Source organism: Glandiceps talaboti, chromosome 8 (genome assembly GCF_964340395.1).
Source record: "Glandiceps talaboti chromosome 8, keGlaTala1.1, whole genome shotgun sequence".
NCBI lineage: Eukaryota > Metazoa > Hemichordata > Enteropneusta > Spengelidae > Glandiceps > Glandiceps talaboti.
In genome coordinates this window covers 15,004,887-15,016,409 of record NC_135556.1, presented here as the reverse complement: position 1 = coordinate 15,016,409, position 11,523 = coordinate 15,004,887, and the positions used below count along the sequence as shown (strand labels likewise).

General features: G+C 36.8%; 1 protein-coding gene across 1 annotated transcript in view; it reads right to left on the bottom strand.

Annotated features, from left to right (window-relative positions):
• Positions 1–2,857, bottom strand: part of LOC144439487 (L-aminoadipate-semialdehyde dehydrogenase-phosphopantetheinyl transferase-like) — a 10,780-nt gene extending 7,923 nt beyond the window's left edge. The window contains exons 1-3 of the mRNA XM_078128776.1: positions 2,719–2,857; positions 2,116–2,282; positions 1–170 (exon numbers count right to left, since the gene is read on the bottom strand). The exon at positions 1–170 is cut by the window's left edge and continues 56 nt beyond it. Of these exons, the coding sequence (XP_077984902.1) occupies positions 1–170; positions 2,116–2,274 (329 nt within the window). The 5' untranslated portion in view covers positions 2,275–2,282; positions 2,719–2,857. The remainder of the gene's footprint in view (positions 171–2,115; positions 2,283–2,718) is intronic.
• Between the last annotated feature and the right edge of the window lie 8,666 nt (positions 2,858–11,523).

The window sequence follows — 11,523 nt, the reverse complement described above, 5'->3', positions numbered from 1 at the left end:
AGCACTGCGTAGTCACCTTGATGGGATACATTGAAATTGAAATGGGGACAGATATTTGCTACAGAATTCAGAAGGAATGGTTTCCCCCTGTCTGTCCTGGCTAATCTGATCTCATTCCATGGAATTTGTAGAGTGTCTGATATTGCCTTTCTCATCAGCAGTCTTCCAGCCTGGAATTCAGAAAGAACGGTGGTGATAGTGGTGGTGGTGGTGGTGGTGGTGGTGGTGGTGGTGGTGTGATTTCCTGTCATATTATTATCAACATGCAATATGTCTATATCATCAGTTGTGTAGTACTATGTCATCACAATGTGTGTCTATATCATCAGTTGTGTAGTACTATGTCATCACAATGTGTGTCTATATCATCAGTTGTGTAGTACTATGTCATGAAAGGATGTGACTGCCATCAGTCATTTAGTGCTATATCACCAAAACGTCTCTCTGTGTCTTCAGTTCTGTAGTGCTATATCAGTAGTACTATGTAATTACAATGTGTGTATATGTCATCAGTTGTGTAGTACTATGTCATCACAGTATGTGTCTATATCACTAGTTATGTACTGCTATTTATGACAGTATGGGTCTACGTCATCAGTTGTGTAATTCTTCATCACAGCAACTGTATATGTCATCAGTTCGGTAGTGCTATCTCACGACAATGTGTGTCTGTCATAGACACATTGTCTTGACATAGCACTACATAATGTCATCAGTTCTGTATTACTGTGTCATCAGTTGTGTGTGTATAATGATATTGTTGTAAAGATTGTGCAGTGAATGGTCATAGTTCTGTTTTGTCCTACTTTCAAATTGCCTAAATTTTCGACAAGCTCCAACCTGCAACCAGTCCTCTTGAAGATCAAACTCCTAGTTATATTTCCTCACCTGATTCACAAACATTCGCTCAGTTACGATCAGCCAACATGGAGAATTATGGCCTATAAACTTTGATGACTAGTATTTGGACACATCATGTTATGTGAGTACCGAAATTTTAACCAATATACACAACATACTTTTGATATTAAAGCTGAGAGTTTTCAACTCAGTGCAAACATTCAGTCTTGTTCAGTCATGATAGAGGGCGCTGTTTATGTTGTTATGTGTTTTACTTGAGAATTTTATACCAGTGTTTTTGATCTGGATTTGTCCTCACAAAATATGACTTCTTTACACATAACAAGGAGCAGCAGCTAGCTAAGCAACCTGTCTGTGTTGTGAATATATAGCCTTAGACTTTTGGCTCAGACCACACATACTCTTAATTGAATGGTCTGGCACTTTCAAAAATCTGTTCATTTTTAAATAATTTTGTGTAGAATTTATAATTCTATAAAGACAGTTTTTATGGTGTGATAAGATGACCTAATGCAACGAGTTGAGATTTGGACGAGTTATACATAAATTGTGACCAGACAGGTAATTATCAGTATTTTACAAATGCCAACTTCAAAGTGCTGGTAACAGATACCCTGTTTGTCTTTAAGTTTACACTCAATTATTTATTCAACATATCTTTTGTTCCATTGCAGTTTACTAGACACACTGACAATAGTACCCTCTATTGTTTATAGTAGCCCATAGTATGGATCTACGAAATGATGGTACCACTACAATAACACATCGTGGATACTTCCTACAGCATAGGAAATACCCTGATATTTATTTATAAATAGATTTCATAATATTTAGTGTAACACTATAAAGATTGCAAATGTTAGACGTTTTACATTTTTTTCAAAGCATGACTTAGAACAAAAGACCACGACTTGTTTGGCTGAATGGCATCCCTACCAACTCAAGACAGTATCAATAACAATACATGCAATAGCATTAAACAGTCACAGAATGTTCTATTCCATTCACTGAACACGTTTTTTAAACAATACACTTTTGAAGAAAAAATTGCTGTAGTATTTGTCATACCATCTTAGAACTGTTCTTATTACTTGTGTGTGTGTGTGTGTGTGTGTGATATTGTCTCTTTTCTTGTTTTGGCCTAACACTCTTTGAGATTGGCGCGGCGTTGATATTGCCTAGTTATTTCGTAGCACCACAGTGCAGCAGTGTGGACCATGAATGTATAAATCCATGTGTTGACCAATGACTTACCATTGCAGCTTTGCCATCTTTAGTGAAAACAAATTTGCCAATTCGTTCTTTTTCTTCTTGCTGGACACACTGTGCAGCCAACATCCATTCAGAACGTGTTGGTTTCCAGGAACCAAACTGAAATGCCCAGCGTAGACTTTCCATTACAGACAGCCTCATCTATATCACTGTGTTATAAATGTAAGACATTCAGGGTAAATATTAACTACTAGCAGAGGATCCAAGGGAGGCTGTAGGAATATCGGCATTATATCGACCATCTACGTACGATGGCATTATTTTTCATCTGTTTATATACGAAGATCGCTACACAGATCCGGAATGTGATCACAACACATCCGGACCTGAACCCGGGTCTTTCACACGAGCGATCTAAATCAACAACATTTCCCCTTCATTCCAAGCCAGTCTCTCGTAAAGTATTCACAAGTCATAGCTGACCAAAAAGTTGCTATATCACAGAGATCTACGCGGGTGAGGCCGTCCGGCCGACCACTGAGTTACGAATCGCAACTTTACAAGCAAATGTGGAGTCGACAGTCCGTAGATAAAACTATGGTGTCGAGGCGAGGTCGATATCGGCTAAACGAAAATTCAACGTACCTAATAAATTTCCATGTACAAGTTCTAGTGCATACACACCTCAACTTGCTTCTAAATCCAAAAGATTATTATTGCTACCAATGTTGTAACCGAATTGATGATACAACCCGCAACTTTACACACATTGATCTGACTTCCTGGTTTTCTATGTGCGCAGCCATCTTTGATAACCTGCGCATGAGCAAATACTCTAGTCTAATTGGTCCAATGTTTCCAGTTGACGGAACATTCTTCCTATTTCTATTTAGAGGTGAATAACTATAGGGTGCAATCTACTACGGTTTTTATTCGCCTTGAAGTTTGATAGGTGAACCATACTTTCACTTTTATTGTTTTCGCAGTCAAAACTTGAACTTCCTGAGTTTAAAGACAACTCGAAAACCGTCATATGACATGTTTGGTGATAGAGAACGCTGTTTTGCTAGCCGTCAGTTTCCAGTCAGCTCTTGTTACTAGTGACTTTACGGAGAGACTATTTGTACATAGGATAAGTAGAACTGATTGCGATAAAAGTTGGTAGAATTTGTATACACTGTATTTGTATGTATGTATTTGTATGCATGTATGTATGTATGTATGTATGTATGTATGTATGTATGTATGTATGTATGTATGTATGTATGTATGTATGTATGTATGTATGTATGTATGTATGCATGTATGCATGTATGCATGCATGCATGCATGTATGTATGTATGCATGCATGCATGTTTGAGTGTTGATACATATTTCTTTGTTGTTGCTTAGACCCCTCTAGTAGTGGTCTGAGGTTGTTGGAAGTGTTTACTTGTTGTAAATAAACGCTCCCTGTGGTAAGCCCTTAAACAGGTATCGTGGTGTCGACATAATAGCGAGTGTCATTGCGCATGTCGATTACAAGTTTGGAAGTATTTTAATCGGTTGTTTTCTGGGCGGCAGTTACTGTAGTATACGTAGTCATTGCTAATAAACATTGTTGCAGTAAAGGACACACATGTATAAACTATGATCCACATGATTTAGTACTGTGTTCACAGTGTCGCGCCGTGGAGGGCTCCCTCCTCAATTGGCAATATCAGGGGTCTGTACTACTTGACCGGAACTGAACGAAGTTTATCAAGATCTACCATGGAAATAAATAGAGTTATACATAAACTTGATTCTCGACGCCAAAGTTTGGTTTATTGGGTTGTTTAATATTAAGCGTCATGACTACAACCTCAGACAATAAACCTAGCCAACAAGTGACTGTGGTGTCGCTAGCAATTAACGTTGTCTTGTTTTACACTGTGTATTGGAATTGGTTTAAAGTTAGTCTGGAATCAATTTCTCGTATAAACACGGCTGAATGACGACAGACATTCGGGTTATGTTCCACGGTACACGGTTCCAGTCACTATAAAAGAGAGAACGCTTTTCGTATATATAATATATATATATATATATATATATATATATATATATATATATATATATATATATATATATATATATATACATTGTATATATATATATATATATATATATATATATATATATATATATATATATATATATATATATATATATATATATAGAAAGACAATAAACCGCTTGAAACAAACAAATAGGTAGAGATATGCAGACAATCATGGGACCACACAATGAACGTCTTCTTTTGTTTTTTAGCTTATCCCTTGCCTCATTAGCTAACTAGCCAAGACTTAATTTGATTCACTTTAATTGGTACAGCCGTGTGTTAATTATACTGCTTGTAGTTCGTAATAGAGACCTGTTGTAGAAAGATGGTTTGGATAACACTTGGTCGTAAAGAAGTGTGAAAACAGACATTTTTAAGTTGATCAGATCCCCCCAAAAAGTTAGCCAACCGGGAAAACATGCCACTTCCACGATCTCTGTATTAAAATATTTAAAAAGTTCATAGAATACCTAAACAATTTTAAAATAATGGAAAATTCATAAATGACTTTTACTTAGTAATGAAAGCCGAGAATACAGTATATCAACTGGGTACAATGACAGTGTAGCAGTGCTATTGAACACTTGTTATAGCAGCCATTATGTCCCGGGTTATAATAACCTAATTTTAATCAGGTACGGATTTTAGGAACCGTGGAATTGGCGTAATTTCATTTACTGACATTCGATTTGTTGCAAGTTCAACTGTCCAAGTTCCCAAGGGATCTAATTACTGTCGTGATCGTCATAAATAGTTGGACCAGCTTCCCTTTTTAATTCTTGTGTCTGAATAAGATTATCCGATCATTTAGGTATTGTTTTGGAACGTAAAAACTGTTATAAATATCTTTAATTGAAACTGTAATGACCATGAGTAGCCCTGGTTATATATAGAGCATGCTGCCATGTAACCACTTCCTTGTCTGTGCAGTGTGATGCAGCCTAACACCATGAGGATTCTCACTCGTTCTATACACATCCGGGTTATTTTTTTGCCCCGGATATTTACTCTGATGCATTTGTACTTTTTTTCCAATGATTTGATCAGTGACTAGAGGATTACATGCCACATGTAGCTATTTTAAACCAAACAAACAGGAGACTAAGCGGCGACCGTGGCAGATGCTAGCGAATCCTCATAATCCTGAATGTTCCCTTTGACACCGACGAAATCATACGACCATTGAGACTTCGTATCGTCATGGCAACCATTGATAGTGTAAATAAAGTTTCTATAATGATGCGATGTACTATTGTCAGCAGCGTGAGATCGATGAGAGGTTTACCTTGAGCTGACAACGCCATTTGTTTAGGTCTAGCTGTAACCGCTACAAAAACATATCAATTCCGATAGGATGTTGCCAACAATCATGTTCCCGTGGGCAAATCTCGCTTCACATTCCGAATCGCGAGATTGAGGTGTCAGGTTACAACTTGGCACCAGTGGCCACTGATATGCGAGTTGCCTCCGTCGCCCTTTACTTCATCGACTGTTTTACAATTTACTACTAAATGCGTCAGTATTGACATCATAAAACCGTCTATATTTATCCTACTTTTGCCGGAAACCTACTCGACGTCACGTCACTTCACTTCACTTCACTTCACTTCACTTCAAAAAGTGAAAGAAAATTCTCAGCTTGTGAAAATGCCCATCTGAATCCAAGTATATACACACTTGTTTTCTACTGTAACACACTAAACGTACTCTAGAATATGTCTTCGGTGAACCACGGGGAGTTCAAACCACAATTACGCCCAAAAAGAGTTTAACTTGCATTTCTGCGTAAATCAGAAAGTAAAGTTCAGTGACCGCTTTAGCAATACGCTTCATGTATTATTCGTGTTTCAACTTATTACCATAATTGAACATTTGATTTGACAATGAAATCTGTGCAATATGTATTACAGTCATGAAAGTTTTTTCTCGCGTTACTATAACAAATAATTGTATGTATGTATGTATGTATGTATGTATGTATGTATGTATGTATGTATGTATGTATGTATGTATGTATGTATGTATGTGTGTGTGTGTGTGTGTGTGTGTATGTATGTATGTATGTATGTATGTATGTATGTATGTATGTATGTATGTATGTATTGTGTTGTGTGTGTGCCTGCGTACGTGCATGTGTATGTGCGTGTGTGTATGTATATGCGTGTGTATGTGCGTGTGTGTATGTATATGTGTGTATGTGTGTATGTGTATGTGTAAAACCATCTCAATGTAGTGTTATTAGCCAGACATACTAGACTTACAAATTTAAATGTCTGAGGCTAGTTGAACATGCAGTTGTATTACGATGCGAATCCAACTGTATTGGCATAGAATACGATTGGGAAGAACAAATTTTTATTAAAAGACATTTTTCGAGGAAAATACATACAAACTTAGAACTTCAACAAGATTTGTCCATGTGCATAACCCATTTAGTTCGCTAATTCGTTGATGGCAGTAAACTTGAACCCCTCGGAGCTCGGCTTGCTACTAATACCCTTAAAGATCCAGAACGCCCCCTACCTTCATCTCTAAATAGCAAATTTGAAAACTGCATGGATATATTTGTAACATGATTCACATCATGTCTTAAGACTTAACCCCGTTGAAGTTTAATCCAGGAAGTGTGGGAACTGAATTCATCCTGCCAATAAGTATTCCCTTAAATAAATAGACAGAGAGACTATAGGGAAGACGCCTTGGTGTCGTACACAGACTAACCACAAGTTGTAAATGTTACAATTCGGCTTTTTGATTTATGGCCATTAATTCCGTTAAGCAAATAGAAAAACATTCTCGGGTAATGCACTGAATAAACTTTGACGCTCTCCCAGCCACATGATCAATAAACTTCCCCGGCTTGACTTTTACGTACGTAAATTTAACGTCTTTGTGGACCACTATCTGAGATCTAGTCACGGTCGAGTACGACAAGCCCCAGTCATCAGTAGGGAAAAGTCGACTATCCATCATACATCTTGAAACGTACGCAGCCGAACTATGACGAATTGATTAAACAGCACCATTGAAAAATCGTCCGGGTAGAAAATTTCGCCAATCAACCGTAAAATCGGAAGTGCCAGGAATGCCAATTTCACGACTTGCTCTCCCATGCATGTAAATTAAGTACAGTATAATTCCCAGCACTTTCAACTAGAAACTCGAAAATGAAGAATTGTAAATTTGGGAAAACTCACTGTCTTGTGGGATAAACGCCTCTAGGAAAAAATGTGTCAGGAAAAGTCACCATTGAAATTGTCAGGAGAACAGTGAAAAACAAATAAAATCAACACTGTCTACACTTTAATTGCAACGAGCATATCGCGAAATGATTTGTATTTCATCGGTGGAAAAACATATTTTATTCATAGGTCATATTTCTCCTTATCTGGACACATAGCTTGACAAGTGTGAATAATAGTTAAATTTAGTTCGAGATGTTGAAATATGTCATAAATATGCCATAAATCAAGAGTATATATATTTCAATAGAAATGGCGCAGATAAAATATAAACGAATGAACACTATGTACATTTCTATTTAAGTGTTAATTTCATTAAGTTAATTCGAGTACAGCAGCTACATGATATAAACATCTTGTGACAATTCCAGCAGAACGCTGTCATTCGCTAAACCGTCATTTTGTAGTCAACAGTGGTTTAGAGATCACGGGTTGGAACAATTCGCTAGAATAACGTTTATATTACTAATGCAAACATAACAGCTTTCTCACAAACATATAATGTGTTCAAAGTCGAGTAAATCGTTCCTATCACTCATCAAGTGTGGGATATAAGTGGTAAGCCGTCAAAATGCCTTTCCAATGCCGTCTCGGTGTCTCGCCCTCAAAAGCCGCTAGAGTTTCCTTACAGCCCGTCTCAAGTGGTATCATGCATAAAAGTTTAGGAATTCTGAGAGCTAATTTACGGCAATCATTGTAAAAGCTGTGAGAACTTTCTTCTTAAAGTACTCTCATATTTGGTTTGTTGGTCCTAGTTGTCTCCCCACGGCGTAAGCTGACGAAGACCACCGGTATCGTCACCGCTACATCTTTTCATATTTGTTTTCGTCCTCCTCAACCGTCAACTAAAAAAACGTCTTATTTTATTTCATTTGTAAACAGATCAAATAAAAGAATCTCTTCATCAAGTAGCAATTGGGGAAAATACAGAAGCAATGCCGAACTAATTATTTCTCCAACAAAGGTAAACGTATTAGGGGGCCCATAGTTTGTGCGTATATCGAATGGGTTTACGATTTCCCTGGTACGTGACTACCTTTAAGATAATAATTTTAATAACTCCGCATTGGCAGACATTTGCGTGCATAATCTTACTTTTTATCTCGTAAAACGCATCTGTTGTAACAACTCCAGTCCTTAAAATAAGTAATTACATATTCTTGAAGTTAAAAGGAACATTAAAGTTGGGCAAAACATCGTAAAGATAGAAACGGCAGAACAGGAGGGAACCGTAGAATATAACTTTACTGTCTCGTAATACATTGTCTTACTTGTATAGAGACTTATTGAACGGCGACACTTTTAGGCAACAAACGAATTTGGCGCAATCTTATGACAGTAATTTATGTCCCATTCTTAGGAATGTTACTCTATTTCCCCTTTTTACACTTAACGTTTTGACTTCTAAAATAAACAAAAAATAAAACTTTGAACGACTTAAAAGTTAAAAGCCCACTTTCTTTAAAAGCGTTATTAACTCAAACAATGAACTATGACTGTACATTACAGATCGATCTTTATTTGTGTCATATATATCTACCATTGTCCAATTTTAGTCATCAATCCGTGTACGTGTCTACCCATCACCTGCAATACAATTCGTATCACACAAATGCTTGAGTGTGGTCACGTGATGTCATATTATCAGTATATAGTATCACATAGACGATTCCAACAATTTGCATACCCCCGTCTCCCATGATTTCAGTATTAACAAAAATATAGAGTAAATTTGATTTAATTTCACTTATTTCAAGGTACAACAAAAAATGGTGAGATTGCTAGATTTTACTTTGTTCACATTGGCATATTTTATATCAGGATTCATGTTACCATAAATCTCTAAACACTAAATTAAAGAATTGTCCGCGACCCCCAGGCATCCTGGGCTTATTCCTTTAATAAGACGGTTTCCTTGGATTGTGTTAATGTGTTACGCTAAGCCCGAATATTGCTCGACTCGAGTCGCATTGCTGTAGGATCATACATACTATTGCGACAATGGAACAGCACAAGACCTGTCAGAAAGAGTGTGGATTTGTGGTATATCACCCCATTCATATGAACTAGACTCGTACATATTTTTTTTTTAAAGCAAAGTTTATTCAGTTTCATTGAAAGTAGAACTTACACAATTATTTTGTTTGTAAATTTCAATTTCATCCCAGTTTGAAGCAATTCATTTATCTGACAACTTACATAATTATTTTCCGCGCTCCATCGGTTAAGATCTAGTAGCACTTGAATCTTCAAGTACACTTGAACTACAAAATGACGGTATTCAGGGGGCGGGGGGGGGGGCTGTCACTATCTCCCACTAAGTATCCGTTTTCTTGTGTAACTCATTACACAACTCGGAATATTGGGGTGTTTTTACCCTGTCCTTGAGACCTTGATGGGATTAAAGATTTGGTGAAACAACGGAAGCATGACGAGACTTCTGAAAACAGCCTGGTCACCATAGTTGTTATTAATCAGATGTTTAGTCTTATAACAAAGACGATGCTGAACGGACCAGACAACGAAATCACCAATCATAAATCGATGATCAGGCAATAACTCCTGAAAAGAAAAGAAAATGTATTATTATTATTATCCCTTTTTCTTCATATTATGACATAATTTGTGAGTTTTAATTAATGCATTCGATGTAGAAGTCTAAACATTAGTTAATAAATACAGTTTTTAATACAATTCAGTCATTTATGATTTCATTTGTGGGACCGGGGCCGGGGGGGGGGGACAAGACTATTACTTTAAAACAAGTCTTTATGATCATTGTTATAGATCATTTATGTGATAGGTTTAAACTATAGTTGATATGTGTGGCACCTTGAATGGTTACAGTGGGAATCTGCTTGAGTTCTGCACATCATTTAAAAAAACCTGAGGTATTTATACCAACGAGTTGCTTCATTGTATTCATTGAGTATTTCTTAATCATTTACCGCAGACAAGTTACCCTTTGTTTTCGTTAGTACGTCTTGATCTTAACGATAAGCATTCTCGCAAACCAGAGCTGTTATTTCTTCCGTGACACTGCCTTTTTGGGTGGTGCGCCTTGGTGGTTACGACGATGAATAGAAGTTATTGATACACTTAAATATTAAGTGAATAATACGAATAATACGAGCTATTTGACTGTTGCTACAGTCGAATACATGAAAAACAAAACCCATATAGCAATTGGTACATATACATGACTTGTATATTTACACTTGAAAAAACCACGGCGGCCTGTATTAACCTTACGCTCTTTGGTGATAATGTTTGCGTCATTTTGTAATATTCTAATTTCATTTCAATTACTAAGATATTTTGAATCATGTCTGGCAAGTGGCAGAGTTTCAACCACGTATTCATATGTGAAAATGATATAATTTTAGTGGAACAGTAAATCCCAAATTGACTAGTCTCATTGAATGTCTCGGAAATAATATATTTAAACTCTGGCTGTTACTTTGTGCAAGAAAACTTATCCCTATTCTCAGTTAAACTCAATAAAAAACAATCTGGGGTCTCCTTACAAATCTTTAAATAGAGGTAAAAATGATATCAAAATTTAGCCATTTCAGCATCTAGTTACTGACAACAAAATGGCTTGAAGTTGCGATGTGTCGCTCCTAAATGGACTCTTTCCGAAATTTTTAAAAGCCCTATGTATTTTTTTTTAAAAAAGCAAGTGACTTGTACAAGATCGATCATTTAGCTGACTTGAGGACTCAATTGCACAATTCATACTCTGTGTATATCAGTGTATAATAGGCAGGTCGATAACACCGAGTCAGAAATATCATAACTATTGAAGCTATCTTCTTTAGATTTGTGAAACTATGTACAGTATGTCAGACAACAACAACAACAACAACAACAACAACAACAACAACAACAACAACAACAACCCTCACACATAATTGAAACTGCAGCATACAATTCTTCTGACATCCGGGTATCTAACCCCTCACATTGAGGATTTTTTGTCCGTCTCTTAGCCTACACGTGATGATGATCATGATCTCAAGTTCTTGCGATGTCGTTGCTTAACACCCCCACCCGACAAGTTGCGACAACTTTAGAAATTTGTCAGTCTCGGACCAACGGGCCATCACTACTTTCGCACCCTG